At 42.1% G+C, this 17,610-nt stretch overlaps 1 protein-coding gene across 2 annotated transcripts in view; it reads left to right on the forward strand.

The window, feature by feature from the left end:
• Positions 1-5,808, forward strand: part of MAGI2 (membrane associated guanylate kinase, WW and PDZ domain containing 2) — a 1,217,785-nt gene extending 1,211,977 nt beyond the window's left edge. For both annotated transcript variants that reach the window (XM_039849352.1, XM_039849353.1), the window contains one exon: positions 2,609-5,808. In XM_039849352.1, the coding sequence (XP_039705286.1) occupies positions 2,609-3,264 (656 nt within the window). In that variant the 3' untranslated portion in view covers positions 3,265-5,808. The remainder of the gene's footprint in view (positions 1-2,608) is intronic.
• Positions 5,809-17,610: the final 11,802 nt, after the last annotated feature.

A 17,610-nucleotide genomic window follows, 5' to 3' on the forward strand; every position in this document is an offset into this window, starting at 1 on the left:
AATGTTGGCTTAGAACATTTTAGCTTTAAGTGTCTTCTGCTCAATATTTAATGATCTATAAACAAACATTTGAGAAAGCTTTTTATAATAAGAGGGATTCTTTTGTTTTTTGAATAATTTCATCTTCTAGTTTATCAATATAAGGAAGATGTTTGTAAATGTTAAATATTTTATTCAATGATGGGATCTAGTTCCTGTTGGTCAGCGGTGGCCACTGAGAATGTCCATTTCACATGCTTTGATCCTATTTGCAAGGCAACATCTTACAAAAATGTTCTCAGTAGGTAAAAAGAGTAAAGAAACCAGACATTTACTCCTGGCTGACCCATTTTGTGATCTTGGTCAAGTTACTTAATCTCTCTCTGCTTCAATTCCTTCTTCAGGAAATGGTGTGAATAATCTCAACCTCCCTGTATCTCAGAAATAATTTAAGGACAACTAATTGGCTCTACTGTATGTGATATAATGGTGGGGAAAAGAACTATGAAAATTTGAAATATCATTACCATGGTCTAAGATAGAAATTACCCTTGTGCACAACTATCCTCCTGTTAGGCCTTTTGAAGGCCACTTTTAACTCTTTCAGGCAATAACTTCCTATATTGGTGGAATTGCCACCATCTATCATTTGTTAGTTCGATTTTAAAATTCTAACCCAGCCAGAAGCAGAACATACTCCAATTTTCATTGAAGACATTTGCATTTGAGGATTTCAGAATATTTTTTGAGATAGCCAAGGATACGTGAGGTAGAGTAAAACCACAAGGAATCACAGCATATGGGAATGGCTGACTTACTACGCTTACTCAAACCCTCACCGGCAAGCATGCTAGTTAATGTGGTCCAGTCCATATGGGGGCAGCCACTGGGGCACAGAAGAAAAATCTGACTCAACTATGTGTGAAAATCATTATAATCCTCCCACTGCAAGATGCTTTTCCCTTTGGAAGTGCACGTCTCACCTTTATAAGGTAGATATTTTACCCCCACCTCATAAAGGGAGAATTTGAGGCTCAGAGAGACCCTGTAGTTGGTCCAAAATCACATCACTGGTAAATGCCAAGAGTCAAGATTAGATTCCAGATCTTCTACAGCTTTTCTAGAATTACTTGCTCCCTATGTGAACATGATCATGGATAACAGTCTATGGATAGAAGGAAGAGAGAACATTGTTCACTAAGTACTCCATTCGAATTTCACATCAAAGTTGAAACTTTTTCACAACTGCTATTCTACAGGTGGCCAGAATTATTGAAACCATCCGCCCCTCTGACCTCTTACTCTCCTTATCTCTTAATAAATCAGCATCAAAGGTACCAGATAAGAATCCTCAACTTTTAAACAAAGTAGACCCTTGACATTCACAGACTGAGTATGCAGAAGGGTCAGATGGTCTCTGACACATTATAGCAGCAGGAATTTAAATCCCATGAGTGAGGCTGGTTTGTGGGACTGCATCTCTTAGCTAGTGAGGGAGCCTGGCCTGCCATCCAGCATTCAGACATCAATGTGTCCTCTTTGTCTCCACTCATAACTACATACCAAATCTATGGAGAAAAATTACGGTCTAGAATGATATTCTAAAATTTAAAGATTTCCAAAGGTTTGGGGACATATTCCTTACAAAAGTGTTCACTGCATTGAATTTCCCTGCTTTAATTTTGCTTTAGTGGCCAGAAACAAGGGTAGGGCTCATAGTAGTACCTAACTCATCCTAGATTAATGCATTTGTTCTTCTACTTCGCTTCTGACCAGTGGTTGCATAAAAAAAAAAAAATCATTTCTCATTTTTATTACTCTATCTTGTATGTTTTGTTGTTGTAAATTGTCTCAAATCCTTTCTGAAAGTAGAGAGATCTTAAATCCCAAATAAATGTTGCAACTAGACTTCCTAGAAGGAATCATTTATCTTAATGCCGGGCCTTTCATAATGTTAGAACTACTAACAAGAATAAGAACAATGATTTCTAAAAGACAACAATGAACGTTTTTAGATGAATTCATCTAAATTCTCAGACTATCTGATGGTAGCTAAGAATTATGCTTTGAGTGACACCTAATGGTCGAGAAAGTCACTCTCCTAACTTTTTCCAGAGAACTCAGACCAGTATTTCTCAAAGCTTGGTTCTTGGACCATTTTCAGAACCATCTGGATGCCTATTAAAAATGCAGAGAAATTCCTGGGCGCTGTCCTGGAATCTCTGGGCCTGGCCACCGAGAAATCTGTATTTTGCACAACTTCTCCAGGTGATTCAGATGTATGCTAGAGTTTGAGAACCACTGATTCGAGTGCTGCCAAGTCAGATATACGCACTAGGCTGTCAGACCTGATGACATCCCAGGAAGTTAGAAATGGCCAAGGCGAAGGGATGGATTAGGCCCGGGCTCTGCAGTCACGTCCCCGACCTATCGATGAGGGGAGGGGCTGGGGTCATGAGGACGCCAAACACGCAACCCGCGGGTGCGGCCGGCTGCCCTCTCGGCAGTGAGGGCGGGGGTGGCGGGGGCTTGGGACGTCGAAGGCTCTTGTCCCCGACGTAGGGAGGTCGCGGGAGCGTTGAGGGCCTGCGCGGCGCGGTTCCTAACGCCTGTGCTTCCTGTCCCGCAGACGAACCCAACTCCTGGAGTTGTCCCGCTGCCGCCTCCCCAGGTCTGCCGGAAGTAGGCGTCTGCCTGGAAGAAGTCCTCTCGCCATTCTCTCCATCACATCCAGCCCCACCCTCCGACCCTTCCCACCAGATAAGCCCAGACCCGGCTTGGGATATCAAAAGGGAACACGACGTTAGGAAACCAAAGGAGCTTTCAGCCGGCGGCCAGAAGAAGCAGCGCCTCGGGGAGCAGAGGGAGCGCTCGGCGAGCCCGCAGAGGGCCGCGCGGCCGAGGCTCGAGGAGGCGCCCGGCGGCCAGGGGCGGCCCGAGGCCGGCAGGCCCTCCTCGGAGGCCAGGGCGCCCGGGCCCGCGGCGGCGGACGCGGCGGACGCGGCGCGGGCCAGCGGCAAGGAGGGGCCCCGCGCCGCGACGGGCCCAGAGCTCGGCCGCCGCGAAGGCCCCGGGGCTGCGCCCGCGTTCGCGGGCCCGGGCGGCGGCGGCGCGCGGGAGGCCGAGGGCCGGGCGGACGCGCGCGCGGGACCCCGGCAGGGCGCACGGCCCCCAGGGGGCGCCCCCGCGCGTAAGGCCGCCTTGGCGCCGGGGCCCTGGAAGGTGCCGGGCTCCGACAAGCTGCCCGGCGTCCTCAAACCCGGCGCCTCGGCCGCGGGCAGATGAGCCGCGGGGCCCCTGCCCGTCGCCCCGCCTCGACGCCTGCAAGCCGTTCTTCTTCGGTTCCGTCTCACGGCGTTTTAATTTATTGTCACTGTCACACGCATAGATCCACGAGGCACCCAGGCCTGGGAGCATCTACATGAGGTCCCAGATGTCCAACGAGCTTGGGCGGTCCAGCGTCCACGCGCAGACCCAAACTGATCCTAAAGCCCCCGGTTCCGCTGTGGGGGCTTTGGCAGCTATGGAAGAACCAAAATTACGTGAAGAACATCACGGAGAGACAGTGCAGTGTAGCTTTAGTTTAAAAAAAAAAAAAAATCCCCCCACTGCATGAAGGATCTGGATGTCATCCAAATTTTATATCAAGAAACTGGACACGTTAAGAGCAATTACAAACTGGAATATCGCCTTAAAAATCAAACTGCACGGAGCAAGCTGAAACGGAGACAAGATTATATCTTTTAATTGATCTAAAGAGTTGTAAATAAATTGTTCTTGACATATCTAGACAGGGGTTAAAAGGTTTCTTTGAAATATTCAGAACTTCGCCCATGACATGTTTCTATGGCTCGCCCGTGGCATCCATCACTGGTATTAGCAGCAACGTTCCCCGCGTACTGCAAGATGAGTTAGAAATCTAGTGAATCCATTGGTATAATGCCATTTTTACTGCCATTTCTGTGGTCAAATCATGTTTCTGTACACTTCAGTGGTAGAATAAAAGGTTTTAAAAAATTGTATCCTAGGGAACAGTGCGTAAGTCAGAATTTTGCAGTTTAGCTCATAGATCTTAATTGGTTTTCATCTAAAGTATGAATTTTATAATTGAAAGACCACAATTTGTTTAATCAAGATTGGCAACGCTGCAATTCCTTTCTGAAAAGGCTTTCCTATTGTCTCGGGCTAGCAGAGATAGTAGCTTCTTTGACAGCAATGTTATATTTCATTTATTGTCCTTCTTTAAACCCTCTTTCCATTCGTTTTCACTTTGATAGAGCAGAGGCAAAGTATTTCTCCTATATTTCTCAGATTATAATGAATCCCTGATATTAAAAAAATCATTATGACAAATTTATTTTCATTAAAGAACATGACTCTTTCAGCATTCTGTTCTGCTTATCTTTCTTATTCTTTCTCCTCTTATTTCCATTCGGTTTGCTTTTTTGTATGGTAGTCTTTGCCAAATTTGTATTTCTTTAGAAACCTGTAGATGTTTCTGTTTATCTTCATTGATCTATGATTAATTCCTTAGTAAAAGTCTAAGGCTTGCCTTTCTTCCCTACTATTTTAATATTCTTTGAAAAAATGTTACCTTCAATTAATTATCCATTTGTTGATGAAAGTACCTCCAAATTTATAGAAAAATTTTTATAAGAATTTATTTGAACCAGATTTTTGAGGACATGCCTGGAAGCAAGATCTCAACAGACTGAGAAAATGCTCTGGAGAATGGCAGTTTTGCAGTTCATTTTATTCATTTAGAATCAAAGGAGAAACAGGAATTTATGATCAGACCATCGTGTGCGGTTACTTTCGGTCACTGCACTTGTCAGGCCTGCCATCTAGCCCTCTGAGCTTGTCAGGTTTATTACATAGCCCTTTTTTTGTTCACACGTTGGTACTTATTTGTAGCTACACGTATTAAAAGGCAAATGTCTCTGAGGGCAGTTTCTCTTTAATATGGTCTGAATGAATGAGGCTTCATCCTGCCCGTATTCTGCCCCTTACAGAAGTTCAAATGCAAATAAGCCTCACCTGCCTGCGCTTGTAGTCAAATAAGGAAAACAGGGAAATCAGGTCCATCATACAAGGTCACACATAAAAGCCTTCCTGCGTTGACTCTTTCCCTGTCTTCATAATTGCTGTACCCTGAGCACTAGCCGTTTAATTTTCATCAGGCGTAGGAGTAGTTGAGTTGTTCGACAAGAAGAAAATATGGTTGAAAGCCTCAAGTGAAGAGTCTTGCAGCTTGTAAAAGCAATTTCCAAAAATGGAACCCATTCATCAAAAACAAAAGCACAAACACATGTAGCAGTTTACAATACATTTGGTTTAATCTCAATTAGTCTTTCCCCCCTGGACTAGAAATCCAGTATAGTTTGCCATTAATTTATTGAATCTGGTTTTGGACAATGTTTCTGTAGTGTAGCTGCACGTCCCGGTACTATATCCTCTGACCTTTATTTTCCATGTGTTACAAAAGGATTAAAAAATTGAGATTACGCTTGCATAAATTCTAATTTGCACAGTTCACAGCTACTACTTGTGCATAATTGCTTTATGCGGCTGTAATCCATAACCTGTGAAGACAGCACATCATCTAAATCCCATTCCAAATAATATTTCTGTGTAGTGTTAGCTGTGAATTTACCCTGTACAGCTGTATCTCTATAAATATAATTCCATGTATTAATAGTCACAGAAAGACTGTAAGTGAGCAACTATTTTTATGAAACGCACCACTATGGATAAATTAACTTTTACAGAAATCTTGTTTACTGTATGATATTCTAAAACACTGTCAAATAAAATATATATCCAAAAATCTTTTCTTTTTCCAACTATATAGGCTGTGTGTTAATTTGAGTAAATAATTACTAGAGTTCATAATTTTTTAAAACCACAGTTTTTGTAGATTTTTTTTTTTTTAAGTTTAACTTTAATGCCCCAACTAGGACTTCTTTGAAACTTGAATCTAATTGCAGAAGAATTACAAGGGAAAAGACTGTTGACTTTTTAGCCCAAGTAAACTGGGTTTTCTCGTAGATAATCTGGTTGGTATTTTCCTGTCAGCTAACTACATCACTTAGGGATTGGCAGTATGTTTCTGTTGCTTGCTACATTTATTGATATCAAGTCTTTTTCAAAAAGGATTAACAGTATCAATCAACAATAAATTCCATCGCGTTTTTTCTTTTTAATTCTAAAAATTTTTTCATGAAAAAATTCCAAGGAGTTTATGCAGAAACCTAAATTAAATTTACCAAACAGCAGTGTAAAGATCCAAATTGAATGGCCTGACATACCTTTTGCCATGAATTGCAATATGTGCATTAGGGTGAAGGAGAGTTCTGTGTGGTAATAGGATGAAAGCCCTGCCGTCAAGATTACAATCCATAGAAACAGCCTCAACTGTTGTCTTGTCAAGATTTTCCACTGATGTCAACAGGAGGCCTAAGATTCCTAACCTACCATTTTTTACTCCAACATAATTTTTTAAAAAATAATCTATGTATCACTTTTCAAGCACAAAAAGTTAATATATTTATAATATATATGTCATATGTCATTCTTTATGAACCAATCTGTAAATGACCAAGTACAAGCTGAAAAAGCAAGATTTATAAAACAATGTAGTTAACAAAATGGAGTGTAACTATTAATAATGTACAGCTAATTTCTATTTTTTTAAAAAAGTCATTAGGGCATCAAAAAGATTAGAAATCAGACGAAAAGGATGAGGAGAAGAACAGAGCAGGACTAGGGTGAAGGCACCTGGGGCCCCTGGCCTGGACAAGGGCCTTCCCATAAATCAAAGGTCTCCAGGGTGAGATAGGTAAATATGAAACAGTGAAGAGAGCCAAGTAGGAACTGGGCCAATGGACCCTCCTCTAAAGCTGTCATTTTGTCATGTCCAAGTCCACTGTGGAACGGTCTTCCAGTTTCTCAAAAGAAGCAAAAAAAAAAAAAAAAAAAATCAGTTCTTTATTTGAAATTTTACAGTTTTTAAAGCATGACAAGTTTAATTCACATTTTTAGGAAACACTGAACAAAAAGACAAAACACTACCACAACAAACCATCTGCAGACCAAGTCTGGCCCACGGCTCAGCAATTTGCAGCCTCTGTGTTGGAACAACAGCCAGGCTTTCAGCAAAGAAACTCACTTTCATCAGGTTCTGGTTCACCTTCCAGGCAGTGGATCATACAGACCCTAGCGATCATAAAACGTGTGGCTCTTGAGGTTCGTACATTTGCCTGGAATAGCTTCAAATGCATATCTAAGCATGAGACACTCTGCTAGAAACGTGATCACCGTTCCTGCAGTAGAGGTGGATTTGCTGTGAAACTGAAGAAACTGAAGCCTGCATGAGCCCTAAAGCTTATTCAAAATTTTACATTCTCTTTCTTAATGAGTCTCCTCCAAACTGTATAAACTTGGAGCTCCCCAAAGGTGAATATGCCCCTGCCCTATTGATACTACAGTTTTTCAGGCCAAACTCACAGCAAAATCAAATAACCTAATTTCTGAAGAATTTGGGCTAAACAGAGATTTCTTTTTCAGACAACTAGAATGCAAGACAGGATGCCTGTAAAATAACAAGAGTGTTTTCCAAGTCTTAAAATAGTAAGGGTATTATGCCTAATGATAAGTTCTACATTGTGTCTAGTTCATTTAAGGCACCAATTAAATATGTAGAGATTATGATTATGACTATTGGTGGTCATAATTGTAAGTTGTAAACATTTGGATATAAACAATGGAGCAACATCCTATTATTAAGCCAACTCCTTTGCTGGGCATTTGGTGGCATATCACCCAGGCAGCTCAGTGATCTGGCATGCCATAAAAACCTAAGTTTGATGAGATCTTTCCTTGTGATGAAACTTGCCTCTTGGAGAGTGATTTCACCTGGAAAAAGCTGGGAATCTTGTGAAGCAACAAAGTGACCTTGACTTTCTTAAGTGGAAGATAAATTTTCTAGAATCCTAACAAGGTGTGTCCATGTGAAAGGAAATAAAACCTCCCCTGTGATTTCATTCCAAGTCAGTTGCCTTCACACTGAGGAACACACATTTCTGGGATACATAGAGACTTAAATGGGGTAGCTTAAATGGAACCTATTTCCAGAACTTCAACTTCCATTTTTAAGCATTTCAAACCTGTAGACTGCCAATTCCCTGTTCCCACCTACCCTCTACAAGGACCCTTTACGTTGGAGAAGAAAGACGGACCTATCACTTGTCTTGCATTTCCTCTGGTACATCACAAGGTATAAAAAATTGTAGGGAGCTAAATGAAGAGACAATTGGAGAATGCAGCCTTCCTGGGGGAGAATCAAGAGAACAAAGTAGAGAGTATCAGTAAGAAATATCTAGGTGGGCAATGCTTGCCTTCATTCAGGAGCCCTGGTAGGGTTTCCATCTATCTAAGAATTAGCATCCATATTTATTTCAATTTTAAAATAAAGTCAGACTTTTTCTAATTGAATATGTGATTTGGTTATTTGTCTGGCTTGACCACAAGGACTGACTTTGCCTGTTAAATTATATGGCAGGTATTTGTCATAAATTAAATGAGTTAAATCTGCAACTACGAAGTTTAAATAAATGCATATAAAGCACACATACAAGAGAAAACATATTCTTTGAAATATTTAAATTTGTGATAAATATGTAGATGTCAAATCAACTTAAAAATGAAATGGGATCTGGAGTTTTATAAAATTATCTTAGGGGCTATGTGAGCTAATAGGAGCACTCACTAAGGCAAACTTACTTAGTTCTGTTTAATAAAAGTTTAAAAATAGTGTTGAATGTCTACTATATGTAAAACACTACAGGTGAACAAAACACAGCCTCTGTTCCCAAACTGCCTATACTCAATCCACTTAGGAGACCAAGACAATTAACACAAGTCACAATGCAATAAGTGTAATGTAGGAATGCTGGATTCCGTTGGGTGTGGAAATAGCTGCAGTTAGTTAGAGGTCACCCTGGATAAGTGGCGTTTTAGTTGGGTTTTGAAGGCTGGGTAGGATTTCAAGAGGCAGAGGAGGTATAAGAGAGAGAACAGCATGAGCAAAGTCAGAGTGAGAAAACTTAGATAGTTGTTAGAGAAATGGTGAACTGTTTATTTCGACCAAGATTGTTTTGGGGGCAGGGATGGATTTTAAAAAAGTGTGGGTTCAAGCAGATCACAAATGTCATTAGTGAGCAATGGAGAGTCATTAAAGATTTCTGAGCAGAGACAAGATAAAATCAGCAATTGTCTCTGGAAAGAAGTCCTGGCAGTCCTGTCTGGGGTGAAGTGGCGGTGGAAGATGCAAGAGCAGGTACTAACATCAGTCCAAGTGAGATAAGGAGATCTGAGCACCTGGCATGGAGGGGAGAGATGCGAAGGCTCTCGAGGAGGGCCAACAAGCAGATCTCCCATTTACAGAATGCAAAGAATCAGGGACCACCACCAGTCAGGGACAACCACAGGCTTCATTCATCCTACGTGAAAAGGAAAAATGGGAGGAGGACAGATATACAAGGGACGTCACTAAGGTTTTTGACAGGTAAAGTGTGAGGGGCTCTCAGGTCACCCGTGTGGAAATATGCATCCAGCCAATAATCATGGACTAAAGATGGAGCTGCTGCAACAAGATCTCCAGTGAAGTTCAGGTGAGAGGGTGAGTCTAGGATAAAGACTTTGGAATCAGCTCCTTGGAGCCTGCTGGGACCCGCTCCAGAGATTTTGATGTGATTGGTTGATATGAGAGCATTTGGGAGGAGAAATGTCCTATGCATTATAAATACATCCACAGAAGAAGTAGCATGCAAAGAGTGCTTTGTTACAGAAAGCAAGGATTCTGGAAAATTTTTCATTTCTCTCTGAAGTCCGAGTGCCACCAGGAAACACATGAGCCAATTAATTTTTCCAGTCCTTAACAAATAATAAAAGTGAGCTGCAAGTGGTCTAACTTCAAGAGACACGGAGAAATTCATAGAAGAAATACTTCCAAACAGATATCCCTGTACACCACTCATTTTCAATTTTAAATTTAAATTTAAACTTTAAAGATTAGCAGAGGTCATAAGATTCAGTGACATATCTTCCAATTACTTCTGTGTTATCTCATCATACTGGGGACATGTGGATTCTTGCTTCTTGATCTGGATTTGCAACTCTGAGATGACCTTAGTTATGCCTCAGAGCAAACAAATGTGAGCAAATGAGCAGTTACAAGATGAAGGCCGAGAAGACAAAATTATATTTATGCGTGTGTGTGTGTGTGTGTGTGTGTGTGTGTATGTATACATATGTATATATACATACACACATAAGCACACAGATACACAGACATATACCCAGAAACTCCAATTTTAAAATTTTTATTGTAACAAAATAACATATATTCAAAAAGTACATAAAAACATATGGATAGCTTACTCAATGTTAACACAAGCACATATGTAGTTATCACCCAGGCTGAAAAATAGTCAGGTACTCTTGAGTCTGGCACAGAGTAAATATTTGATGCATATAAATTTTCATTGTATTGGAAGTCTCATTCAACAAATATTTATTAGGTGTTAGCTATGTGCCAGGCACCCTGCAGAGTGCTGAGACTGTAAAGGTGAACTAGGCAGGGCTACCCACCCCACAGGGAGCTTTCAGTCTTTTAACTATCAGAAAGCTAACTCCACAACCAGTTACATAGTTGCAGTTATAATAAGAGCTACAAAGAGGAAGTGAGGGAGCCAGAGGTGAGTCCAGCCCAGGCCTGATGGGCGGAGGAGGCACAACTGGGAAAGCTTCTCCTCAGGAAATAAACGGCTGCTGGGCTGAGAGCCAAACGTGAGCTGGTATCAGACAGGAGTGTCCGGGCCTCAGAGAACGAGGTGACCAATCCTCCCCAGTTTGCCAAGGACTATCCTGGTTTTAAAACTGTGAGTCTGTGTCCCATCAAACCCCTCAGTCCTGGGCAATTTGGGATTGGGATGGTCTGGCCTCCTAGAAGTAAGGGCACGTGGACCAGGCTAGCAAATCTGAGAGCTCGATACACACGAATATCTTGTGGGGCAAAGGACGATGAGACTTTGCCAGCAGGAGGCTGGAGAGCCGCAGAATCCATATTTCACAGGCACCAACAGGCCTCGCTCAGGACTTGGGCCTCCATTCAAAAGGCAGCCAGAGGCCACTGACAGGCTTTCACTGGGCAGAATGACCTATTGTGATGGGATTTCCTGTACATGACTCTGGCCTGAAGTGGAGACCATTATGCTCCCTACTCCCTGCCTCTCTCCCTTGACCTTTAATCCCCCTCCCTCTTCCTCTCCATCCTCTGCTGGGCATCAGCCCCCGGAACACCACCCCCAGCCTGGCTGGCTGCTGAGCTGAGCTCATCAGCCTCCCGGAACTTTCACCTCAGGCAGGGCCAGTCTTTCTGGGAGGGATCAGGAGGACCTGCCAGTGCGTTTGCAACAACGTGAAGAACTTTTGTGGGCAGGTGTCTAATCAGTACTCAGACTCACAGCTATTGTTTTATAGGTTCTCTGCTCTTTTCTCCATCACCAAGGTATAGATTGCAGATTCATCTCGTGTTTCTGCAATTAACTCTCACAGTGCCTAGCATATAATAGGCGCTCAGTGAATACTTGCTGAAGGTTGGGTAATTTTACTTTTAATTGGCCTCATCTCTAAATTCAATATAGTTTCCCTTAAATAAGAATGGCTTTCAACACAGTAAGTGGCCCTGACTAGTCAGAGCAGACAGTCTGCAATTTTTCTCAGGTTTGCTGCTATTTCTACAACATTCTCATAAAGGGGCTTGATATTGTCATTTGAGCACCACTTGGGATGAAGGCTAGCTTCTGGAACTTACCTAAGTGCTTTATCCAAAATAAGCCCAATAGCTACTTCCCCTGACTTTCTCCTTCTCACACTCAGGCCTAGCCTCGTCCAAAGCCAGCCACACTTGGATGGCAACAGGCTTTGGCTCTTATTTCAGGAAGGTAAGGTCAGGATCAGAGCAGTGGTGACAGGGCAGGCCTTCTTGTTCCAACCTTCCTTGCTCAAAACCCAGGAGAGACTTCCTACTAGTATCCTTGGCTGAATTCTAGCAGACTGGGTACAGCCGGTCAGGTTTCCTTAGATGAATTTGGCCTCCGCCTCATAAATGTTTGCTGGAAGCAAACAAAAGGCCCCTGTGTGTTTTGAACTTGGACTAATCCAGACTCCCTCTGCCTCTCTGCTCTAATTGCAACTCTTCTCAATATCACACACACACACACACACACACACACACACACACACACACACACACACACTACATATCCTATCTGACTTCTTGCCCAGGCTCCTGTCACTGTGTCAAGCAGCTTTTGAGTGACTATACTTTTGGCTGGGCTGTTTCAGCCAACCTCAGCCTGCAGCCTGTACCAGGGCCCTGATTCTCACCCTCTGGCCACTTTAAGGGACTCTGCATTGACTTTTCATGATCAAAGACCTTTAAGGTCTGCTCTCCACTAACCTTCCCTCAAGATGAGGTAGATCATTCACAACTAATCCCTTAAACATATTTTCACTCTTTTTTTAATCTGAGTCAAACAAATACAAGCCAAAATTTTTTCTTTGTCATTATCAAGAAGCTAATGGTATGAGGGCTTGGTAGAGTTTTGAGGTATAGTTAGGTATAGGGTTCTTCAAACATGAAGGAATCATCTGGAATATATTAAGGGGGTGGTGGCAGCCAGGGATGATTTTGTCCTGAATTACTCTGCCAAGATACTTTCAAACAGAAGCAGTGAATCGTCTGAACGACTCCCAGAAGACTAGCTGGTGTTAGCAAATAATCCCACCTTCTACCCACCAAAAGCCTTATTTATCAGGTGAGGTCAGGAGTTGCTGGTTGAAGAAGTAGCTTTTCTTTGTTTAGTGTTTCAGAGGCCCATGTTCCTTTCATCCTACAGCTCCACCATCCCAAGAACCTTGCTTCTGAAAGAGTGGTCTGAGCTCCAGCAGCTCTGACATCCCCTGGGAGCTTGTTAGAAATGCAAGATCTCTGGCCCTGCTCTGGATCTACTGTACCAGCTCTGAATTTTAAGAAGATCCCCAGGTGTGGGTGACTTGTATACACAGACGTTTGAGAAGCCTTGCCCTAGAACCTCAGCACCCTCTGCATCCAGATAGCAAAAGAGGAAAGAGGGTGTGGAGTGAGCACATCTCCTTCGTTGCCTCCTTAAGGTCCCAGCCTACAAATGATGAGTCACTCCCAATCCCCTTCCATTGGTGAGAACTGGACACGTGGCCACAACTGGACACAAAGGATCTCTGGGAAACGTAGTTTCTGACAGGGCAGCTGTCTGGTAGCTACCACTCCACAGTATGGAACTGGGAGAACAGATTTTGGTGGATAAACCGACTGATATTTCTGACTCTCCGTATTTTTTGTATTTTTTCCATGAGAAGAAAGAATATGTCCTCTTCTCCCCTAGGAACTGCCTTGGAGGTAAGATGACAAGAGAATTTTCCCAGTTTCCTTTGTTTGTGTGTGTGTATACGTTTTTCCCCCTGCAGCTTTACTGAAGAATAACTGACAAATAAAATTATATGTATTTACAGTGTACAACGTGATGATCTGATATACATATACTGTGTGAAATGATTCCTGTTAATAAACACACCCATCACCTCACATAGCTAACTTTTCACATTCATGGTGAGAGTGCTTAAGGTCTATTTCTAGCAAATTTCAAGTGTACAATACCATATTATTAACTATAATCACCATGCTGCTTCCTTTGCAAAGGTGGCCCAGCCTGGGATAAGTGGACTGAGGTATTGGACAAGAAGATGTTTTCCCAAAACCGTCACTTCCACAAGAGTCTGACCACATATGGTTTCCACCAATGCTGCTTCCTTCTTCACCCTAACAGAGAAGGCATCCCCAGACGACCTTGTCTTCTGAACACATCCAAGGTATCTGGCCGAGGATTGCCAAACTTTTTCTGTAAAGTGTCAGATTATAAATATTTTGAGCTTTGTGGGCCATGCTGTCTTTGTTGCATCAGCTAGCTCCGCCATTCTATCACGAAAGCAGCCATAGACAAAATGTAAATTCATTCACATTACATAAACACAGTACGAGAGAACTGATTGTAGTTCATTTCACAAATCTTATTGAGCATTTATTAAGCTACTTAATGTCTCTGATCCCAGTCAAAATGTAAACTCTATGAGAGTAGGAATCATATCTATCATTTCTTATTATAGTCCTTGAACATAACGTCATAACTAGCACATTTATTGAATGAAAGAATGAATAGTTAAATGAATGTCAGATAAGGGGAAATTTACAAATCGGAAAAGGTGTAGCAAACTCTCTGAGGTCCACTCTGGCCAGGGGATCCACATAGTCAGGGTGGCTCAATAGCATAGGATCGGTATAAGACAAGAGAAAGTCATCATCAAGGTCATTAAACTTTGGCAATCTGGCCCAGCACGGCCCTCCTAGAAAAGGAAAACCTGAGGCTTTCATCTTCTTGTCCAATACGTCAGTCCATTTAGCACCAAGCTGGACCTTCTTCACAAAGGAAGCTGCATGGTCACTGTAGATAATAATGTGGTACTGTATACTTGAAATTTGCTGGAGGTAGATCTTAAGCATCCTCACCACGCACACCTCTTCCGAGAGCAGGTGGCGAAGGGGAGACACTGTTTGTACAGCAAATATCACACCCTGCTCCTCATGTATATGCAGAGGAGAAATAAGCAGGCCTCTATTAACAGAGGACTTGCTGTAGTGAAAGGCTCTGGACAAGTGCAGAAGTCATTCTGAGGGGATTGTAAAAAGGAGAAAACTTGGTCAAGGTCAGGAGCAGTAACAAAACATGAGGAAATTAACATTTAATTAGTATGGGCTGTGTGTCCAATACTTTTATTTATATATGTTGCTCAGTTTTATCCTCGGTAAACTTCTACGTTCATAATGTTCTCCCCAATCCTCCAAAAAACTGCTTTTGTTAAGGTCACAGTGTCTCATTTCAAGACTTACTGTATAGCTACACGGAGTGTCTCAACCTTGACACAATTTATATTTTTGGCTGGATAATTCTTTGCTGTGGAAGGCTCTCCTGTACATTGTAGGACATCACCCACCAATTATGACAACCAAAATTGTCTCTAGACATTGCCAAATACCTTGGGGTGAGGGGAGATAAAAATTTTCTCCAGCTGAAAACCACTGAGCTACAATAATCAAGACTGTGAGGTATTGGCAAATAACAGACACAGAGATCAATGGAACAGAACAGAGTCCAGATACACATCCATACGTACATGGCCAATTGATATTCAACAAAGGCTCAATGCCAATTCAAAGGAGACAGAATAGTCTTACAACAATTGGATAATCACATGCAAAAAAAAGTACCTTGGTACATACCTTAAAGATATTGCAGGCTCAGTTCCAGTCCACCACAATAAAGTAAATATTGCAATAAAGCAAGTCACATGAAACTTTGGGTTTCCCTGTACATATAAAAGCTATGTTTACATTTAAGTGTGCAATAGTATTATGTCTAAAAAAATGATGTATATACCACGATTAAAAATATTTTATTGCTTAAAAATACTAACCATCATCTGAGCCTTCAGGCAATCATAATCATTTTGCTGGTGGAAGTTCTCACCTTCAATTTGTAAAAAACGCAGTTATCTGCCAAGTGCAATAAAGAGAAGCACAATAAAACTAGGTATGCCTGTAAATGTCAATTAGATCCCATTGATCAATTGTATTGTTCAGGTCCACTATTTCCTTCCCGATTTTTGCCTTCTGAATCTGACCTAGCTTAAATTGCATGGTCGATCACCATTCTCCTTCCTTTGCACCTTGCCCCTCTCTGCTTCTATGCATTCATTTAACTAAAGCACAGCCCTCGTTCAGTCCCGCGCTCTGCATATGTCTCGCCTACCTTCACATATGTTGACTGTAGTTGGGAAAAAAAAACACCAACCATTATGGCTAATCTCTCTTTAAATTTCACGACAGCTAAGCTCAGGTGAGCCCTGCATTCTGCCCACCAAACAAGACAGACATTTTCTGGTGCATTCCCAAGGATGGACCTGTTTCCAGCCACTCTCACGGATGACCATTTCATACTTCTCCATTTCCCCTCAAATCACTAACACCGCTTCCCTAAACCTCACTCTCAACAGATGACCTTGCTTCCTACTTCACTTAGACTAAAGTAAAAATTTCCACCAGCGTATCTACACTTGTATTTGTGCCCATGTGCTCTGCCTCCAAGCCTTTTACCATGAATTCCTTCTCTGTGCTAGTAACAAATACCAGCCCCTTCACTTCTGCACTAAATTCCTCTTGCTCACTCAGCGATGATACTCCAGGAATTCTCTCTCCCGTATCATCCATTTGTCTCTCTGATCTTTCTCATCAGCACACAGGCTATTTTTTCTTAAAATGTCAGTCATGTTCCTCAAGGCTTTGCATTTGCGTTTTCATCTAGAGGAGATGCTCTTCCCCGGGATAGCCACATGACTCTCTCCGCTCCTTACTCAAATGATAACTCTCAGGAATGCCTTCTCTGGCCACCCTAAAATTGCAGCCCCCCCATGTGGTGGATATGTCCAAGGGTAACCCTCAATAAGCCACACCTAGAATTCCTCTCTCCTTGGGTGAAAACAGAACCTGTTTTCTTCTAACTAATAAAGTACAGCAAAGGTAATGGGTGTCACTTCCTCAATTAGGTTACATTATATGGCAAGGTGATGGGTTGTCAACCCATAATTGCATGACATTATGTAAGATTCCATCTTAGCAGACTAGAGCAAGAGCTTTGTCTTGCTGGCATGAAGAAGTAGCTGCCATGTTGTGAGAGGGCCAGTGGAATAGGGAGGCCTGGAGGAAATGCTAGAGGCCTCTAGGACCTGAGGGCAGCTTTCAGAGGGCAGCCATCAGAGAGCTGGTTTCCTCAGTCATACGACCATACAAAATTAAATTCTGCCAACAACCTGCATGAGCTTGGAAGAGGATTATTCTCCAGTTAATTCAATTCTCCAGATGAGATTTCAGCCTAGCTAGCACCTTGATTGCAGCCTTGTGAGACCCTAAGCAGAGGACCCAGCTAAGCTGTGCCTGGACTTGTGGACCCATGGCAACTACGAGATAATAACTGTGTGTGATTTTAACCTGCTAAGCTTGTGGTAATTTGTTACTCAGAAAAAAAATAAACATCTCCCCTTCACTCCCTGTTATCATTTTCTGTACATTTTTCACCTTAGCACTTACAATCACTTAACATTTTCTATTTTATTTATTACTTATTGCTTGTAGTCTGTGCTTCCCGCTCTACTCTTGAATATTAGTTGCACTAAGACAGAGATTTTTTTTCCTATTTTTCCCCCACCATTATATTTTCAGTGTCTTGAACAGTCTCAACAAATGCTTATTAAGTGAACAAATAAATTAATGAACACTAACTTTTGTCACCTGAGCAGAGGAATTCATAAGCTCACATATATCTCAGAGATGTAAGACATGAGAGGAAAGGTCTGTGCTGTTTTTACCTCGTTAGCATGGAAATGTTCAAATATTGGTTCCAGAGTCATTGTGATGTGACC

The sequence above is a fragment of the Pteropus medius genome, unplaced genomic scaffold (genome assembly GCF_902729225.1).
Source record: "Pteropus medius unplaced genomic scaffold, Ma_sr-lr_union100, whole genome shotgun sequence".
Classification (NCBI taxonomy): domain Eukaryota; kingdom Metazoa; phylum Chordata; class Mammalia; order Chiroptera; family Pteropodidae; genus Pteropus; species Pteropus medius.